We start from the raw sequence: 20,865 nt of genomic DNA, 5'->3' as shown, positions 1-20,865 counted from the left end.
GTTACTGGTCCTGGCAAGCGCCATTTTGGAATCCTCCCTCTAGCTTATTAGTATGGGAACCTAACTACACCCACCAGCCTGTTGGCACCAGTCCTGGGGCCCCGCAAGCCAAGCCCCTAGCTGCATGGGGACACAGCTTTAATCACCAGCAGGCTGGAAATAGCCATAGGTCCCTGAGGGCTCCAGTGCCCGGGGAGCTGGCCCCACACACACCAGAGAACCCAGGAACTGGGCCCCCCCTCCAGTGGGCTGATACCCACTCCAGAACCCTGGTACCCCATAGCCAGAGACCATGGGACCCAGCTCTGCCCACTAGTGGGCCAGCTGTAGCCCTTGACCCAGCCTCGCCCACCAGTGGGTGGGCAACAGCTCTGACACACCTTGGGCCCCTCGGGCCAGCAGCCTGAGCCCTGGCCCACCCACCAGTGTGCCAGCACTAGCTCTGGGCCCTGGCCCTATCCACCAGCAGGCTAACACCAGCTCTGGGACACCTGGACCCACAAGCAACCATCCCAAGACTTGGCTCACTCATCAGCAAGCTGGCATCAGCCCTGGAAGCCTCCCCAGGCCTCCAAAGCCAGCTGCCCATGAACCAGCCCTACCAGTGGCTGGTGGCCTCTGCACTAGGCAGGACCTGGTAACCAACCAGGCCAGGGGCCAGTCATGCCTACCAGGGTGCCCACAGTAGTCTGCCCCGCCACCACAGCAGGGCCCAGAAGTTCACATAGCGGGCACCCCAAGAGCATACAGATCTGGTGACCAGAGGGGAGTGTGCTGCTGGGACGCATAGGACATCTCCTACATAAGGCTACTCCTCCGAGATCAGGGAACATTACTGACCTACTTAATACACAGAAATAAAAACAGCAAATTAGGAAAAATGAGGAAATAGAGGAATGTATTTCAAATGAAGGAACAAGATAAAAACCCAGAAGAGCTAAATGAAGTGGAAAAACAATCTACCTAGTAAAGAGTTCAGGGCAGTTATCATAAAAATGCTCCATGAATTCAGAACACAGTGAGAAGTTTAACACAGAGTTAGAAAATATAAAGAAGACTCAGTAATACGTGGGGAAAAAAATACACTAGAAGGAATCGACAGATTAGATGAAACAGAGGAACTGATCAGCAAACTTGAAGTCAGAGTAGTGGAAATCACCCAAGCTGAACAACAACAAAAAAAAAGAAGACAATTTAAGAGACCTCTGGGAATCCAATTTTCAAAGGATGAAGTAATGCTGTCACTGTCTGCAGATGACATATCATATAAAGAAAACCCTAAAGATGCCACCAGAGAAGTGTTAGAACTCATCAGTCAATTCAGCAAAGTTTCAAGATACAAAATTAATTAATATACAGAAATCTATTGCATTTCTCTACACTAACAACTATCAGAAAGAGAAATCCCATCTACAGTTGCACCAAAAAGAATAAAATACCTAGGAATAAGTCTAAGGAGGCGAAAGACATGCACTCACAAAGCCAAACAACAGGGATGAAGAAACTGATGACACCAACAGATTGAAAGATACATGCTCGTGGATTGAAGAAACTTGTTAAAACGAACATACTCCTCAAGGCAATCTACAGAGTCAGTGCAATCCCTAACAAAAATTACCAATATTTTTTTACAGAACTGGAACAAATAATTCTAAAATTCGTATGGAAACAAATGATCCCAAATAGCCAAAACAAATCTTGAGAAAGAACAAACCTGGAGGTAACATGCTCCCTGATTTCAAAGTACACTATCAAGGTAGAGTCATCAAAACAGTATGGGACTGGCTCAAAAACAGACACACAGATTAATGGAACAGACTAGAGAGCCCAGAAACAAACCCACACTTATCCTGTCAATTAATCTATGACAAAGGATATGTGAAGGAAAAAAGACAGCCTCTTTAATAAATGATGTGGGAAACTGGGCAGCTACATGCAAAGGAATCAAATCGATTACTTTTCACACCATATAAAAAAAACAAACTCAAAATGGATTAGACTTAAATACAAGGCCTGAAACCATAGAACTTCTAGAAGAAAAAACATAGGCAGTGGCTCTTTACCTCTGCTCTTAGGAATGAATGTATATATATATATTTGATGTCTCCTTAGGCAAGGGAAGCAAAAGCAAAAATAAACAAATGGGACTACATTGACCTAAAAAGCTTCTGCACAGTGAAGGAAACTACCCAACACAATGAAAAGGCCACCAACAGAATGGGAGAAGGTATTTTCAGAAAATAAATCTGATAAGTGGTTAACATTCAACAAAATATACGAAGAACTCATACAATTCCTCAGAGAAAAACAAAACAACCTGATTAAAAAAATGGACAGAGGACTCAAAAAGACATTTTCCCAAAGATGAAAGGATTTCCCACATGAAAGGATGTTCAACATCACTCATCATCAGAGAGATACAAACCTAAACCACAATATCCCCTCACATCTGAGAATGGCTATCATCAAAAAAGACAAGTAACAAGTATTGTCAGGGATGTGGAGAAAAGGGAGTCCCCATGCACTGCTGATAAGAATGTAAATTATTGCAGCCATTATGGAAAACAGTATGGAGGTTCCTCAAAAAAATTAAAAGTACTACTATCATACAATCCAGCAATTCCACTCCTGGTATTTATCCAAGGAAAACAAAATCATTAATTTGAAAAGTACATGCATCCCTGTGTTCACTGTGGCATTATTTACAATAGCCAAGACAGGGACACAACTTACACGTCCATCAACAGATGAAGAGAATGCATTACACATGTACAACAGAATACTACCACAAAGTAACAGTCACAGATTCAAACAAACATGTGGCTGCCAGAGGTGGGGGAGTGGGGCTGAGTGAAATAGGTGAGGGAAATTAACAAGCATTTCCAGTTACAAAATAAATGAGTCATGGGCATGAAAAATATTTACACACATGTATACTTACATTCCAAAATGAATAGTTCAGTTAAAAAACACTTATATCTGACTTCTGATAATTTCAAAAAAAATTTAACTTCAATCAAATACAACGTTGAGAGGACAGGGTATAGCTCAAGTGGTAAGAGTGCACGCTTAGCATGCACAAGGTCCTGGGTTCAGTCCCCAGTACCGCCTCTAAAAATAAAATAAGTAAACCTAATTACCCTTGGGGGGGGGGACTTTACTTTGTCTAGTTCAGAAATTTAGTAACTATAATCCAGACTAAATACTGAAGTTTAAAATAGCTCTCATTTGAGAAGTTTATAAGCTTCTCAGAGCACAAGGCCTCAAATCTTAAATTACACGGTAGAGATTGTAGATTGCCCTGCCATGGCTTAAGATAACAAAATTTAATACAGTAATGAAGACAAGAGTACATTCAATGTTTATCTTTGGAAAAGAAGAGTCATCACAGCTTCACAGCCACTTTCATTCCAGGTCCGGTTTTTTAACATTAAGAGTTCTCTGCAAACATTTCTCACAAGGAAAGTTCACTCCTGGGATGAGAATATTATCATCCTCTTACAGCCAAGGAGGCAGGACATCAATTCGCCAGGATAAGTTACCAATTAAGAGTAAAAACCACCAGACTCCAAAGTCCATATATTTACTTTATTGAATTTGTTAATGTTACAGAGTTCTTGCACTGCCAAACCATGCCTGAGAATTCAAAGAAAGAAATGGTACAATGGACAGCCACACCCACCCATCATATAGTATATTAAAACTTGATTCATGTGCATTTTGGTAATTTCAAAATCTTTAAAAAAAAAAGTTATAACAAGGGTTGGGATTTTTAAATCTCCTGCAGGTCTTCAGATTTTTAGGGCCAGTATGCCATTAAATAACATTTCCACATATTAATCTCAGTTCATTTCTTAATAACATAACCCTCAACAAAATTTTGCTGGAAAAAACCACATTACTCTTTAGGGGAAATACGTGGCTCAAAGTCCAAGAGATTACTTCAGATTTTTGGTTCTCAAATGAAGTCTTCAGTTTAACCAAGAATCCCTTGTTTCTCAGTCATCCAACCTCTCTGGCTGGCTCAGCCACTCACCCAAACCCACCAGAAGGTAGGCATCCTGCCTGCCACCTCAAATAATGCCAATATTATTGCCTAGATATGGCTGGCAGGCCCTGTCAGGTGGCACTGTCACCCTCCTAGGAGTGCGCACTGACACTTCTATCAAGACTGAACTCCTAGAGGAAAATGCTCCCCCATCAGGCTAGTTTTACTCACCCATCTGCTTCACTCTTGCCAGTAGCAAGTCTGCAACTCCCACATTTGGCAAAAGGATTTATTATAGAGAAACCCAGACTCTCCATCAAGTGGTCACATGCCACTTTGAAAAATTTCTATTGAACCAAAGATACAAAACTAGGAAAATTACCAGACTGTCTCATCAGATGGAGAGACTTCTCAGTAATCCTGGGTAGCTTCCTGACGCCCCTTTTCAGGACTAAAAATTACTGGATAGTTTAAGCTGTAATTATTAAAAACAGAAGTGCTACATCACCTGTCTTCTGCCCCTGACTCTCCAAGTGAACAACATTAAAGACACACTGGAAGGCTGGTAACAAAAAGCTACGCTGGGACAATCACTGCATCTACAGACTATCCAATACCTTAACACTGGGGCACAAATACATCTGGAATTCTTGCCAAAGATCCTGCAAGATCCATGAAACTTAAGTGGGTTTGGGGTTGAGGTTCTGCTCACGTTGCTTTGAATTTGTAAGGACAGGGCAGTGGATCCCTGGGCCTAAGCAGAAACCACTCTTTACTACACAATTTAGTTCAGTAACCTGCAGCTTACCACACAGTTCAGACCTGGTTAGAGGAGGCTTTAGCAGCACCTGAAGTAGCGCCTCCTGCACCCACTGCCCTTTACACCAGAGGCTGTTTGGTTCCACCCCAGAGACTGGCAAATTCACGAGACATTTCACAACTCTAATGCGTATTTCAGGTTACTTAACCAAGCAATATGCGCTGTCAAAGAAATTATTCCAAGTCAAAGCAAAAAAAAAAAAAAAAAAAAAAAAAAAAAAGCCTTAATATAGAACACAGAAAAAGCACTACCAAAATAAAAAATTACTAAAAGAAACAAGATTATTCCCCCCACCCCTATACCCACCTTGGGTAGACCGGCGTCTGGTTGAATCTAATCTGTGGTAACCTCAGAATACAACTCAAAGTTTAAATTATAAATGACAGCCCTACGCAGATAATCTGAACACATCAGTTCTTTTGAGAGCGGCATGTTCCAGGATTTCTAATATAGCCACAGCCCACTACAGAGTATTCCTTATGGATGGGGCACAGGACAGGTTAATTAAGGTCACTTAAAATCTTCATCTTTTACAGCAGATCAGAACCCAGATGGCTGACTTTCTGCAGGATTTCTGATAGGAATCCAGGAGAGCTGGTTTCAAGTTTCACATCGACACTTAATAGCTGTAACCTTATCCAGAAGTTGTGATCCACATGAAGTCCACAATGAGTGCAGCAAATCTGAGGTAGTCAACCCTTACGAAGGCTCAGTATCTGAACATAAAAAGATTTTGAAATGACCACTGGCTGCAGTTTTTGATTTTTTTTGTACTTGCAGAGTAATTATGAAAGAACACTGCTGAATCTAGTTCACGCATTTATGTAACAACGAAAATCCCCCTAAATCCAATACACACAAAGAACAGTTATGACACTTTAAACTTCCAAGTGCAACAGGGCCGGTCACGTGTACTGAGTGGTCTGTATCGGTCGTAGGTCCAGCAGAGATCAGACGATGGGTGGCTGTCCGTGGTGGTTAGCTGTGGTCTAGTTACCTTAGAAGGGTTAGCAAAGACCATTCCTTAATTGTACTGTGTGTGGCTGCATTTCTGATTCTCAAGCACAGCGTACTGGTTGTCTAGCTGCAGTTTAAGGGCCTGGTTTTTTGAAACCTCATCCCTACCTCTAGTTTTGTGTCTTACTACTTCAAAGCTCTTCTCCATTTCTTTATCCCTAAGGGAAAAGAAATGTAATCAGTAAATGTTTCTTTTTCACTGGGTTGTTTTGAAAATATCCTTCCTTGAATTTAAAAAAAAAAAAAAAAAAGCCACCCCTTGGAAAAATCTTGACGAAGGGACAGGAGGGGAAAACTGGTGTATAAAATCCTTATCAAAATCAGTTTAAGGCTTCAATTGAACAAAAAATAGAGAATACTGTACTGAAGCGCTATGGTCCTATTTTCCTGTGGCAGCAAATCTGCTCGATACTATTAACTGAACACCTATTTTGGGACCAACTTTAAGACAACTGGAAAGTTAAAAAGCTGTCTAATGACACGGTGGTTCCTTCTAAGACTCACTTTTACTCTTAGAAAATAATAGACAATACATCTATCTCTCTTTATGCGTAAATAAGGCCAACAAGTTTCTCATTCAAGTAAAGTTTTACTCCTTATTCAGTGACCTCTCCTCACTTCTACTTCATACAAGTGGATCAGACAGAGATGAGTGTGGTGAAATCACTGCCCCTTATTTTGCAGGGCAGAGGAGCAAGACAAAGTGGAGGTTTAAATCCAGGCCAGCTGTGCTCTCAAAGAGGCAAAAAGGCTGGGAATTTAATTTAAAAGCCACCCAAAAAGCAGTATTTCCATCTGATGTCATTTACACTTCTTCCCATTTTATTTACTTTTTAAAAAAATGCATGTCCCTAAATAAGATGTGGATGTGCCAAATGTGGTCATTTAACTCCGGGTAGCATTCATTTTAAGTACCTGCTGAAATAAGATTATTTTTAATATTAGATTTATAAATGCCAACATCTTTCATCTACTCACATTAATTGGGAATGCAGTAATACTGCTCTGAATTTTCTAGTTATAATGAACACAGAAGCAGCAATAATACACTCAATATGAAGAATTCTAACTAGAGGAGACTTGTCACAGCTAGAGACCATACACCAGGGACACGAGAAACTTCTGCAGGTGAAGTCTTTGATGCTCTTTCTCCTTGCCCCCTCCAGGGCCCTCACCCACTTCCCCCCAGTCCTGCGCAGAAGTCCCACGCTAATCCTCAGCTGCCTCTCAGCTGCAGCCTGGGCTTTACTGTAGCCCCCCACAGGGGGGTTTTCAGATCCCTGACACCCCACTCCCTGGTAAAAGGAACAGGGCTCCAAAACAAACACAACACTCAGAGTACTTACTTCCGGCTCTCTACATGCTTGGCAGTGGACTGCAGGGACGGGAACTGTGTGTCGCTGTAGATTTCTGGTGGTCCTTGTGGTGTTTTCCTTGTTGTGGTCAACCTGGCCCCTGGGGGCCTATACACGCCACTAGTCATTGTCGGTTCTGGGGTTTCTGTAACTAACAATTTATAATAGTTTATAGAGAAATGATTCAAGTGCTTGGCATTTTAATAAGCTACTCCTGAACTCCTGACCATCTAACAATTATGGAAAAAACCAACACTGGCATTAGGGTCTCTGAACAACAGAAGGAAAGTCATCTGAGGAAATGTCAAAGTGAAAGCCTGTTTTTCGAGGGTAGTCTTCTAATTTCTCCTCCATGTACAATTTTAATTATCCACGTAAAATGAGTTATGTTAAGTCAACTTATTGGAAGTGGGAAAGAAATCTGCTGGTCCTGGGAGACAGGCCTCTTCGGGGCCTGCCTTTCACAATAGCACCACTTCTACAGCAGTGAGCTGTGAGGTCCTTCCTCTTTCATTTTCTGGTTAAAAAAAGGGAAAAACACAGCTGAACAGCCCAAAGTCTTGTACCTCAGCCAACATTTTGGGGACAGAGCCTCCCAGCTTCTTCCTGTAAATCATCCCCCCGCATCCTCAATATGGGTTCAGTGTTTTATATGTATAAATGTTTTCCACTAATCAAAAGCTTCACTGCAAATGAACAGCTATGTCATTTATTAGCTGAAATGTAATGCGGCTACAAAGAAAAATGAAAAATTTAATATTTACTCCTCCCTAAAATTGATGTATAGTAGTAATCTGCGGTCTCTGACAGTAATATTTGGGGTGATTTGCTATTCATTATTCTACACAAAATAATGGGTATGCATTACAGCAATATTTCTCAAATTTTTCTCATTATTGCCTAAGGAGACTTTTTAGATCTTTTTCCTCAAGAGCACTGCCCCACCTGCCGCACCAAGGCATGTTTATACCAGATACACTGCACATATGTTTACACACTCAGGCCCTCTGATGCACCACAAACCTTTGTAACGTCTAAGATTTCTTTACCCACCCACACTTCCCCTCACCCCCAAGAACCACTTTTCAGCCCCTGGGAGTGATGAAATCCACTATTCTGAGAATTCATGCTCCAAGACAGAGTAAAACGGGGAATAGGAGGGAAAAAAGACTAACACAGGTGAAACACAGGGACCCAGTATTCCTTAGTCAGCTGTCCAAAATTTAAAAAAATGCTTAAACACTGTAAATTTGGCAAGTTAGTTTACATACAGATTTAAGCAGCCTACAGAAAAGTGTGTATCTTAACTTCCAATTCCTTTATTTAGGATGTGAAAGTCTTACAAATCTCTCCCCCAGGAATGGAAACCTCACTCACCCAGGGCAAGCATGCATTTGGTTGAAAGCTGATTGTATGTAAAATTATATAGAAACAGACATCTTTATGAAAATCAAGTATTCACATTACCAACTACTGGAGCAGGAGGTGCTGGTACCGCAGCGGTTTTGTTCCAGGGGCCTGAAGATTTTTCTACACCGCCGCCTCCGCCTCCACCTTCTTCCCAGTTATCACCTGGATCTTCTCTTTTGTCATTTTCATCTTCTTCCTTTTCACTATTGGAAAAGCAAACAAATGAATTCAATTGCAGAAACACCAGGAAAATTGCCAGTCCAAATCCTTAGTTCTATCAATGCCTATCTGTATGACCCGGGAGGAGGTACCCCTTTAAGTCCAAATGCCTCACTCGTTTAAAAAAAAAAAAGAGAGAAAAAGAGGGAATTTATTTTATGCACTGGGACTTCAACTTAACTGCATGTGGGACTGGTTGCTGAAAAAAGGTTCAGGAAATTACTTGGTCTAATAGTCTCCATTTCCCTTTTTGCAAACTTCATACACTCAAGAACATCTAGAAATATTTAACATACTGACATGCCAGGCTTATAACAATATGCATGATTATTTATAGCAGCCCCTACTGAGGGAGGGGAGAGAGGTCAATTTAACATGAAATATCGAGAAACGGGCAACTTGAAGGATTAAAAGTACAATTTTTAGAAAACAGATTTTTCTAGGATCAAACTGTACAAACAGGCATTTATGGTAAGCATATTTTTAGTGATCAAATGAATGGTTTTTAAAAATTATATAATTTCATTTGCTAATCTCTTTACTACATGTTACAAAATACTCTCAAGATTAATTCCCATTCTAACAGAGGAAAACAATTCAGTGTTGAGTATTTACGTCAGCACTTGGATTTTATTAGTCTCCACTGTTTAGACACAGGGAATACACAGAGCTAGTCTCTAACATCAGAGATGTGTCACCCATTTAAAGAAGAGATTACAAAAATTCAGTCTTTGTCTTACTAGTCATTAGAAATGCAAAATATTTCCTCAGTGGCAATACACCACTCTAAAACTGCCTGCACTGTTCTATTTAATGCCAATTTATTTCTTTATTCTTAAATTGACTTGAGTCAGAAGTCTGTAATCTCTCCAAAAGTATCTGGTTATTTCTCCTTGTGCTGGATTACTTATTACTGTTTTACGTAACTTGAATGTTCTAAATTATCGAGCACATACTGCCGGCTTGACAGCACAGAGTTAAGTGCCAGATCAAACTTCCTTTTTTGCAACTCTTTCCCCTTGCAGATGACGCATCTGGCACAGACCACCAACCTTTTCCCTGGACTAGTTTCCGAGACAGCGGTGGTGTTTCCTAGGTCTTCAGCTTATCAACCGCCTTCACCATTCTCACTACCCTTTTCTCTACTAAAAAAACAAAAACATGCTGTTGCCTAAAGCTCTGTCCCCCGCCTTCCACTCTCAGAAGTCTTCTCCTTTTGATATCTGATCCATGATCACGGCAATGACAATGTACATGTGACTCCCGCCCTGACTGTGACCTCGGCAACATCAAGGCCTCTCTTGGCTTCTGCAAAATGACATCTAAGGGTGCTTTTCTGTCATTTATTTTAAAACAAGACAAATTCTGGGTATAAGACAAATTTCTTGAATAGCAAATGGTCTCCTTTAAAGACACTTAGATAATGGTAGCATCATACACTGCCCAACCACCAGAGGTGGGCCCAGAATTTAGAAGCCTATGGCGGCAACAAGAAGGGCAGAGGGGAATGAACTTATCTTCAATCTGCATTTATAGTAAGATTTTACTTAAGACTACAGCTGTTTAAAATGACGGGCCTATACTAACATGGAAGTAAAACTTCTCGTCATATAAACCAACAGTGTACTGAAACAAAATTTATGCACCTAATATAACTAGGAAGACATCCAGAATGATTTTTTAAAATGTTAAAATAAGTGGGTGCTAGAAGGCATGACTCTCTTCATCATGCAGGAAGCAGTTATGAGCAGATTCTAAAGCCAGACTGCCTGGTTCAGGACACCCGCTCTGCCATTTACTAGCCGGGGGTTAGAGTCTGGCACCCCGATTTCTGTAGGCCTCTGTCTCCTGTATGTGAGATGGGGATTACAGCCCCGTTATGAAGTCTGAGTTAATGGCTACAAAGTGCTGAGATCAGTGCCTGGCACACAGTAAGCGCTGTAAGCGTTCGCTATTACATGCCTTTTTAATATCTGAGTTTTCACACAAGCAGCACAGGTACCACCTCTGTAACAGGAAAAAAAAAAAAGTTTTATTTAGAAAAAACTGACATGAAACCATGTTCTTTTAAAATGTACACCAAGCTGTATGACTCTGTTTTCTAAAGCTTTTAAGTAGAATGGTAAGGGTCTGTCATAATTTATCTAGGGGTCTAAAAGTGGTATCCAAATGTGGGAATTATCCAAAAAGAATTTTTGACGTTGCCCACTTCTAAAGCTACACAGATGTAATCAGCGCGATAATGTAATTGGCTTGGTTCATGAGTAAAGGCACTGGTGTTACCTCACTGCCTATGTAGTTAGCAACGACCCAGCAACCCAACACATGCCAGGAAAGGTCCCCACGAAGATTAAGTGCCTTCATGGCACTTTCTGAGATGGTTAATATGTTTAAACTCCAGAGCTATCAGTTTGCAATAAACAACTGAAAACCAAAAAATTTTACTACTGATTACCCCTAAGAAGGGATTATGAATCATTGTTATAAATTTCTTCATGCTGTTACAGTCTTCAAATGTTCTAAAAAAAAAAAAAAGAAATAAAAACAATGTTTTCCTAATCTGCAAAGAAAATTTGAAGAAAAACTCCAATTTGTTCTGATGGAATGCTGAGTCCCAGGTAAAATTCTTTTATTGTCTCGTGTTTATCCCTTTTTCGCCCTCAGAAGCAAAGAAATGAATAATCACAAATCTAAAATACTTCTAGATTATAAGCTGTTGCTAAAAAATAAGAGTGGTTTGTTTTACTTAGAGGGACTGTGTATTTTTAGTAGGCACAAGAAGACAACTTAGTATTTTGGCTTCTTAAGATTCTAAAGTATTAGCTAAACTAAACACTGGAAATTGCCTAGTCAAAATACTTCAACCAACAGAGGGAAATAAGGTCCACAGATCCTAATATCTTGCCAAAATGTCATAGTACCAACAGCAGGAATAGATATGATTTAAATATCCTATTACTTTTTCCTATTCGCACATTCCAGAAAATGCCCAATCTCCAAATGCCAGAGCAAGAAAACCATAAACATGTTGCAAGAAATTTTCCACAGAAAACAATTAGGCTAAAATTTGGTGTTTGACCCAGATATAACATACAGCTTCTCATCAGCTAAATTAGATGCTTTTAAAACTACAATATTACTGTAAATTCAAAGTATACTGTCTTAAATATGCATAAATCTGTAAGGCACTATTGGTGGGATGGGGGAATGACAATGCTAGAAAAGGCAGTATTTACTGAGTAGCTACCATGGCCAGCTTTGCAAAGTTAAACCTTGCAGTAACACCAAGGCAGGGAGAAGACCCATTGTACATATGAGGAAACTGACATTCAGGCATTTAAGTACCTTCCCCAGGGCTCCAAAGTAGGAGAGCCAAGTCAATGGGACTGTAGGACCTTTTTTCAGACTGCCTCTTATCTGATTTTATCCTCTTTATAGCTCTATAAGACATGATACAGAGATTTTCTGAATCTTCAGCTTTGAGAAATCCACTTTCTTTAGTAAGACTATCAGAACCACACATCCTACAGCAGTGTATTTACAAAGAACACAATATTCTTACCTCCTTATCTCAATGGACATTACAGGAGAATTTATGCATCCTAACTCCCCTTTTCCCAACACGAGGGGGGAAGCAGCTAAAACAAAGCGCAGACTTGACTGCACTTCTGCTGGAATGCTGGGCAGCTCCATTCTTTTGACCCTTTTATCCAACCACAGTTACAACAGTAAAGTGGGGAGACAGAAGTGGCCCGATGAGCTATGTCCAGCGGTTTGAAATGTCACTGCATCTCGTCCAAGAACTCTTGACCCCTTCCCGGTAGCCTCGCTCCTGGACTCGACAGCCCCTACACATTACTCAAATGATCCACTGGCGTTCAGCAGAGTATGAGTTATTTTTACAACTCCAAGACCCACAATGATGCCCATGATGCCCAAAGTCTGGCACACAGTAGTCACACGAATTTGCTATGGTGAATCCAGCTTAGAGCTGGGGTAATTTCTTCAAAGGACAACTTAACTAGCTCTAACTAATGGGTTTAAAGGTCTAGATTTTTTTAAGAGTCCCAGAAACCACTGGACTCCAAGGACTCAATTTTTTATTGAAACATGACAAATGCTCAACAGTTAGTAACATCAAGTAAATGAAATCTTTCTCCCCAAAATCCATTTTAAAGATGGGAGAGGCCTAGACGTACTACCCTCAACCAGTGATCTAAGTTCAAGTGCTGGGCCCCTTCTTTTATCACCATCTCAATGGTTTCCTCTCAGAACCTGTCTGTAAACAATGCCATAACCATGAGTAGGATTTATTAACTTAGACACAAAATTTGACCCACAACCTCATAATACTCTTAGTACTTAAATCCTGAGCTAGTTGGTAAACACGAGCTAGGGCATGAATGCAGTACCATTTGCTGCTACTGAAAACCTCCCCCTTTTCAAATGCACACTTATCTTTGATAAAGGTCCAGCATGCTCATAACCCACTAAGAACTACTGCCAAGAACTTTTAATATTGTATGTAATAACTGCAGCTAACGAGAGACAGCAAATGTGGCAAAAATACCTGGTAGACAGATCTAAGTCAAAAGTATAAGGATATTTATTCTACTACTGCAACTTTTCTGAGGCTTGTGATTTTTCAAAGCAAAAAGTTTGGAGAAGAAAAAATAGACTATAGAAAGAGACTTTCAAGATATTTTAAGTCCATTTCCAAAGTTCCATTTTCCCTTGTCCCACAGTGAAATAGTAAGGCTGCCCGTCTCATGGATAGAAAACAACAACAAATTAAAGGCATAACCGCCCCCACTTTCCCAGAAGAGAGAAATCTCATTTCTCTTCCCTTCTAAGAGCTTCCGCCCAAAAGGTAAGACTAAGCCATACACGACAATCCAGACCTCTAGGTGAGAGGGACTTCTGTATGGCTACACTAACGCCAACCTGAACACGCCAAGTTCTCCTGTTAAGCCCACAGTGAACTGACTCAGTATGACTTCAGTCACGGTAATTACTGTGTGCCTCCACTATCCCTTCTCCGCACATCTTGGTATTAATAAATCAGGTGCCTCATGGTTAAACAGCAGAGAAATTCCCAAGAGTAAGTCGTTCTAATTCAAGACAAGATGATTAATATTAACCAAGTGAATGTATTACAAACATCCCTTTCAAAATCCTCAGAACAGTTCTGAGTAGTCTCAATTTTGCAGATAAGAACATTCACAAGTGACTTGTCTAAGGTCACACATAAGCATCAGGGCTAAAATGCCCAGGTTTGTTTCCCCCTAAAGTCCATGTTTTTGCCACATTATCAACTACATCCTATTTGTAGGATAACCTGTTTCCCAACCTACTGAACCAGTATGTCTCTTTCCTTAGGGACCCCCACTCTATCAAGTTTCACTGTCAAGAACATTTAATACAAAGTTTACAATGATATTCAGCACACAGTTGACCCTGAACAGCACAGGAGAGACTATGGCTCATCTGCGGTTCCTCCTGGAAGCTGTGAGATTCCCCTTCTTTATGAAGCAATGGAAATAGACCCCAGACTCCACAGTGACTGAGAATCCACAAAGTATCTCCCTGAAGAATGTATATTTTTCAGTGTTAGTGAGTAAGAGACCTCTGAATGGCCACTTAGGAGCAGTGACTAGAGATTAAGCGTAATAAATTAAAATCCCACAATGTAAAAGCTGGTCTCAGGGGAGGGTACAGCTCAGTGGTAGAGAGCATGCTTAGCATGCATGAGGTCCTGGGTTCAATCCCCAGTACCTCCATTAAAAAACCGACAACCAAAAAAACCTAATAAATCAACAGACCTAACAACAAATAATGAAAATAATAAATAAATAAATAGACCTAATTACCTCCCCTGTCCCCAAAAGAAATGTTTTACCAACTCATGAGTAGCCAAAAATGAAGGAGAAAATAACCGAGGGGATATGGGATATAAATTCAATGACAAAAACAGGTACAGACAGTTTGAATATCATCCATATTATAACAAAATCAATTTCCAGCATTCAATGAACTTTCTCCCCTCAGAAACGGCTACTCTTGCTCAGTTAAGTTCAACCTGACTGAGCACTATCCTTCCAGTCATTCAAGTCTTCCAGGCGAGAACATGCAGCCCAGGGCCTGCAGTAAGGAAAGGCCAAGCAAGAGCCTTACTCTACAACACAACAGAGGAACAAACACACAGGCAGTTACACAGCCACAAATAGCTGTTTAATAACTTCACTTCCCTCTCTCTCCATTTTTAAAGGTCAAGCCCCAGGAGAAAGAAAGTGGGTATTTTCTAAACTACACCTCTTCAAAAACATTTAACACACGAAGGAAGCCAAGAAGTGGTTGGAAATAAAACTCCCGTCTAATCACTTCTACTTGACACCACCACAAAGTATTACAAGTGTGGAAAGCTGCATTTCCTAAAAGTTCCCCACTATCAATCAGGTTTCACTTTGGTTAAGCTCAAGAAATGATGTGAAAGAACTGAGGACATTAACACTTAGCTGTGGTAGGTGCCCAATAACTGTCGTAAATCGCAAACTTCGGAGAGGCGGTGCATCAGGATCACTTATTTCTTGGAACTGGGAATAAAGTGTTTTTAATCTTAAACCAATGGAACCATATATTCACCTGGTTTTTCTACAAGACCCTCAGAACATGACATTTATTTACATGAATCTAAAATTCATGTGACTACCATATATTTGGACTTGATAAAACATTAATTTCCAATCCTCTAAACCAACCAAACCAATTTTCAGAAATTACCGTTTTCTTGAACTTTAAAAATAACATGTTTAGACTATGACTCCATTCCTATAAAATTCTAGGGAAAACTAGTGTTAGGATAGTGGTTATTTGAGGGTAAAAACAGTGACTACAAGGGATTCTGAGGGGAGCCTTCTCTACCAGAAATGTTCAGTTTCTTGACCTAAATGCAGATCACACAAGTTGGTTTCACTGTGTGAATATGAAAATCTGTATTTCCCTGTAAGTGTGCTTCAATTACACACACACACACACACACACACATATATATATATAAAACTTGTCAGAGATCTGAAAACCACCCATGCTATTTTTGAAACAAAAAGAAAAACTAAGTTCAACCCACTAATATTAAAAATAAAAAATCCATTTTAGCTGCTCAAATAAAAGGCCTACGGAAGGGGGGCAGGGGCAGGGAAGGAAATAGCTCAAGTGTAGGGCGCATGCTTTGCATACACAAGGTACTGGGTTCAGTCCCCAGTACCTCCTCTAAAATAAACTCAATTACTTCCGCCCCCCAAAAAACCAAAACCAAAAACAAAAGGCCTAAGATTTGAAGCAGGCAAGCTCTCACAGGATTTTGAAGTTGGCAGCTAATTTGATCAGCGTGGAGAAGGACTGCCATCACGGAGAGAGCAGCAGCAGCAGGAGGAGGAGGAGGAGGAGGAGGAGAAGGAGGAACAGGCAAAGCATTAGAGCCCTAATAAGCATACCTAAAGTACAAGTCTACTGCGATGCTGTTTCAGGGCTGAAAAACCTCAAACATACAATATCTATCCTGTGGGTTATCTAAACACATCTGTAACCAGATCATACCTTATTTGCATTGCTTGAACTCTGAGGCCGCTGTAATCAACCTCTTTTTGCTCAAATTCTTTCCACTCATCTTCATCCTGTAAAACATGTACTGTTTGATCAATTAAAGCTGCAAAAACACAACTAAAACAACTATCAGACTATAAAAAGGGATCAAGTGGCTGGAGCCTGAAGTGTGGACTCGTTTTCTGGCCAAAGTCCTTGCTCATTTCCAAGGCCGACCAGGCTGGAGGACAAACGTGTCCAGCAGTCAAACACTGTTACTTCCAACGGGTTCCTTCACGAGACCTGTTACTTTAAAGGTAACCCGGAAAAGCCGAATGAAGAAGCAATCCCACAACTAAACGTCTAGCTCAATGTTGCCATGAGACTTTTTGGTTTCGAGACCAAGTCGCGCCAATTACAGCTGCCATACAAGTGATTGTTAGAAAATGCAGCTCAGACTACTGGCAAGTTAGAACGCTCAGTTACTCAGAGTAGACGTCACTCGATAGATGCGGCTCTGTGCTGGGCACTCTGGACCCGGACCGACTTCCTCGAGAGGGTGCCGCTGCCTCCCTGCGTCCTGGCTCGAGCCAGGCGACATGAGACGGGAGCGGGGGTCCCGCGGGGAGAGCCAGCCAGCCCGCCGTGAGAAGCCCGCGTCACGTGGCCAGCCTCCGCGCCCGTCCGCCCGCTGGCCGGCCCCCGGCGGCCCCTCCCGGACGCTCCCCGCAGGCAGGTAGGCAGGCAGGCAGGCAGGCAGGCAGGCAGGCAGGCAGGCGGGCGGGGGCGGGCACATGGGCGCAAGCGCGCGGCCCGGGCCCCGACTCCTGGCCTTCCCGGCTCCTCACCTTCGTCACGGCCTTGGTGGCGGCGCCCGCGGTCCCGCTGTCGCCTGGCCGGGCCCCAGCGCCCGCGGTCCCGCCGTCGCCCGGCCGGGCGCCACCGCCAGCCGAGCCCCCGGCTCCGCTGCTCCCGCCAGCGCCCGCGGCTCCACTGCTCCCGCCGGCGCCACTCGCGGCGCTCGCCGCCCGGTTGCTCCGCTCCTTCTTCTTCTTCTTGTCCCTCTTGGCGAAGAAGTTGTCCAGGCTCCGCTCCTCCGTCTCGGCCATGGCCGCGGCCTCCTCGGCCCGGATGGGTGGGGCCGCCGGCAGGCGCGGCCCGCGGGGCTCGGAGCTGGGGGTCGACGCCGGCTCGGCGATCACGCTCCCGGGCGCGGCGACGCCTCAGCCCCGCGGAGTCGTCGAGGCGTGTGCGGCGGGGCGGCCGGCTCCCCCCGCGTGCTGGTGAGCGGTGGTACGGTCTGCCTGGGGGCTCGCGCGCCGCTGCCGCCGCCGCTGCCCGTGTCCGGCCGAGCTGCCGCTGCTTCCGCGACTGCGGTGCAGGATCCCGCCCGCTCCGCAGCCGGAGAGGAAAAGGAACGCGCGGGCCAGAGGCTCCGGCGAGAGTGCTCGGGTAGTGGCGGCGCGTGCAGGAGGAAGACGCGCGCGCGCAGGCCCGGAGAGGAGGGGAGAGGGGATGGGGAGGGGAGGGAGGGGGAGGAGGGAGGGCGGGCCACCAAAAAAGAGAGGGTGCCCCTGCGCCGGCGTACTTAGCTCCGCCCGCTGTGGGAGCGTGGAGGGGAGGGCGGTGGGAGGAGACAGAGGCGGAGCTGGCAGAGGAGCCAATCAGGTGGCAGGACGAAGCTCTTAGGCGACAATCCCTGCCTCTGAGTGGGCGGGGCCGTAACTTGGGGGCGGGGAGAGGGTATATGCTAAATAAGTGACGTGTAAGATGATCTTGCATCTCAATTGGCCGAGGATTTAGCCCTGAGGGCGGGCATTTAGAGGGCTGGTTGGTGACTTGGCTGAAGGGGTCTGGTCGAAGGGGCGGGTAGGTCTCGTCTGGGCGCATGCGTAGGGTACACGTGTGTCTGCTCGCCCAGAGCGAGCTGCGGCCTTGCAATCGTTTGAGCTTTAGAGGGATGGAAAGGCACCGTGGAAAGGCTAGCTATGTTGAAGATGGTACTATCCCCTCTGCTCGCTTCTGTACTTTTACCTTCTGAAACAGTCCGGCAACCATTAATTTTCATCATACGGGATGATTATCATGAAAGCGGGTGGGCACGGTGGGTTTGAAGTTTAGTTTTCATTTACTAAAAGATTAGTAAGCCAGTAGGTAGACAAAAGGGGATTGATTTTATCTGAACTCCGCCCTCTACTAGATACTACCAAGGTCAAACTAAATAAACCTGACCCTCAAGCTCCTCATCTGTAAAATGGAGATGTTAGCTCTTGCAAAAATATGTGGGGAAAGAGTACCTGTTAGCTGCCCAGCACAGTGGTTAATACACATTGATTGCAATAAATGATTTCGTAGTACTTTTAAATGGTGCCCCCTGCCCTGGCTTCGGTCTAAATGATGACTGTAATTTATCATTAGCTTTTTATCTCTGATTAAGGGAGGGGAATAGTGTATCATGAGATGGAGACAAAATGCCCATGCTATACCTGGTTGTACTATTTTAAGTACCTTCTGGGCCTTTAGAATGAAATGAATCTTTGCATATGAAAAAGGAGTCTAATGTAAGGTATTAAACTTTCCACTTCCTCCTCCTAAAGACAGAGGAGAGAACTGTCACAACTACTGAGGAAATGACTCAGACATATGTTAGTAGCCTTGTGGGGCACCAACACAGACAGAGCACAGTCAGTAAATGGAGCTACTTCTTTGTCTTTTCCGTTACAGTTTCCCGCTAAAGTTTGCCCCCACACCCCCAATATTAAAGAACTAAGTCCAGAATTTGTCCAAGAAGCAAATCAAGGACCTGGCCTCAGCCAACAGTAAGCTCACACACTTATTCCCAAAACATAAACTGCCCCCAACAACGCAGGATGGGTTGCTAAGTAACTTCCTTCTGTGACACCACTTTCCTTGTGATGCAGGCCAAGTTAAGTACTGCCCCCATCCCCACCTTCCTTAATATCTCTGGTCAAATTTCTTTTTCTTCCTTCTTCTCCCCCATTTTCTTCCCTCCTTCCTCTCTCCTTCTCTCCCTTCCTTCCTTCCTTCCATCTTTCCTTCCTTCCCTCATCTGTGAAGCATCTATTTAGCTATATTTAAAGCAGTGTGTATTATTCTAGGAAGAGTAATTTGTCATTTCTGCCTTTAACTCCTGTGTAATCTAGAAGAAAAGATCTAGGTATGAATAACTGAAATAGAGTCTTCCCTTTCTTAGATCTGCATCAATGTGTCAGTGTCTTGAAGGAATTAATGACTTGGGGACAACCAGAGTTGAGGGTTAATGCAGACACTGTTCAGTGTGCTTGATGGCATGCTTCCCAAACTTGCTGGTATGTAAGAAACTCAGGTTAGCCCAGTAGAGACACCGGGGTCTTTGTGGTTGTGTCATTATCTGTAGTTAATTCTCTCTTCCATTAGCTGGTCTCTTCCTCTTTAAATTTCCTGCCCTGAAACTGACAGCATATATTCGTACCAGTTCTTCCTCTTAAATCTCCCCTGCTACTCTCCTCCAGATAGGTTCCAGGGCCCTGAATCCAGCCATCACCACAACCCTCATCATCACCCTGTCCTCATCGTCATCCTCTGGTTCTCGATGTTTGTACCTTCCCCATCTTTAAAGCAAAACAGGCCTTCATTTGTCCTTGCTAGGTGGGAAGTTGAATAGTGGTGGGGACTTGGACCATTCTCAGATATTTCAGCACATCTTTAAAGCTCGTAATGCTGTCTGAACACGAAAATTTCTCTCTGAGTCCTCTGAAGTGGTACAGTCCAAAGGACATCATCTATCTCCCTCGACAAGGCTCACTGAGCTCCAATATTCCGTGAGCTCAAGAGCTGGCACAGGGCAGCTGGGCCCAGCCCCATTGTCCCCGGGTTCTTTTTTCGCTGAGCTATTTTTTCCAAGTTCCATTCTGCTACCTAGGCTGGAAATTCCACACATGCTCAGCTCAAAGGAATGCAGCTCATGCTGGCCAAAGAGCTTGCCAGGAAATGGGGAACAACTTTTCTTTTGTGGCTTCCTTTCATATCTGTGAGGGACTAAGCTACTGCCTGAGATGTTCCACCAGCATTTTCTAACCAGGGAGCAACTGTTTGCAGGTCACCTCCTTGGGGAACGTCTGCTGACTTCTCCAGGCAGCCTGGCTCCTGACCTTTAAGGGCCCAGAGACCTTTTGTTTGGTAAGGGAGTTTGATGCTTTCTTGGCAGTTTCGGGATTTGTTGTTTAACGTTTCATTCATTCATTAACTCATTCACTTATGTAAAATGTGTATTTAATGAGCACCTATTGTATGCCAGACCTGATGCTAAGAATTAGGGATAAGTAAGTCAGATAGAGGCCCTGCCCTCACAGAGTTTGCCATATGGTAAGCTGACAGCTGGAAGCAGACACACAAGTATACAAACAATGATGGCTCCTTGAAAACACTTGCAGGTGGGAAAAGTGTTGGGCATACAGCCTACATCACATAGGCAT

General features: G+C 43.3%; 1 protein-coding gene across 8 annotated transcripts; it reads right to left on the bottom strand.

Annotated features, from left to right (window-relative positions):
• Window positions 1-3,574: 3,574 nt before the first annotated feature.
• Window positions 3,575-17,911, bottom strand: CDV3 (CDV3 homolog). Of its 8 annotated transcripts, none has more exons than XM_064491265.1 (6): window positions 17,239-17,893; window positions 16,406-16,482; window positions 10,772-10,816; window positions 8,648-8,793; window positions 7,172-7,331; window positions 3,575-5,524 (listed from the first exon to the last, which is right to left on the bottom strand). In XM_064491265.1, exons 1-6 carry the CDS (start codon window positions 17,497-17,499, stop codon window positions 5,518-5,520), a joined length of 696 nt encoding a protein of 231 aa, XP_064347335.1. In that variant the 5' UTR covers window positions 17,500-17,893; the 3' UTR covers window positions 3,575-5,517. The 8 variants fall into 8 exon arrangements, with proteins under 8 accessions (XP_064347335.1, XP_064347329.1, XP_064347328.1 ...); XM_064491259.1 differs by lacking the exon at window positions 3,575-5,524 and adding an exon at window positions 5,531-5,983 and having other exon boundaries at window positions 7,172-7,325; window positions 17,239-17,911; XM_064491258.1 differs by lacking the exon at window positions 3,575-5,524 and adding an exon at window positions 5,531-5,983 and having other exon boundaries at window positions 17,239-17,897.
• Between the last annotated feature and the right edge of the window lie 2,954 nt (window positions 17,912-20,865).

Source organism: Camelus dromedarius, chromosome 2 (genome assembly GCF_036321535.1).
Source record: "Camelus dromedarius isolate mCamDro1 chromosome 2, mCamDro1.pat, whole genome shotgun sequence".
Classification (NCBI taxonomy): Eukaryota; Metazoa; Chordata; class Mammalia; order Artiodactyla; family Camelidae; genus Camelus; species Camelus dromedarius.
The sequence above is the reverse complement of the archived record's forward strand: the minus strand, read 5'-3'. Positions and strand labels throughout refer to the sequence as shown.

What these genes read in the sequence shown, in the direction of transcription:
- CDV3 (XM_064491258.1), bottom strand. Translation starts at nt 17,499, where the DNA reads ATGGCCGAGACGGAGGAGCGGAGCCTGGACAACTTCTTCGCCAAGAGG. An exon ending in AAAACTCAGATATTAAAAAG is followed by an intron (nt 8,794 to 10,771) that starts GCATGTAATAGC and finishes CTTTTCCAATAG; the next exon opens with TGAAAAGGAAGAAGATGAAA. An exon ending in ACCTCCTGCTCCAGTAGTTG is followed by an intron (nt 7,332 to 8,647) that starts GTAATGTGAATA and finishes ATAAATTGTTAG; the next exon opens with TTACAGAAACCCCAGAACCG.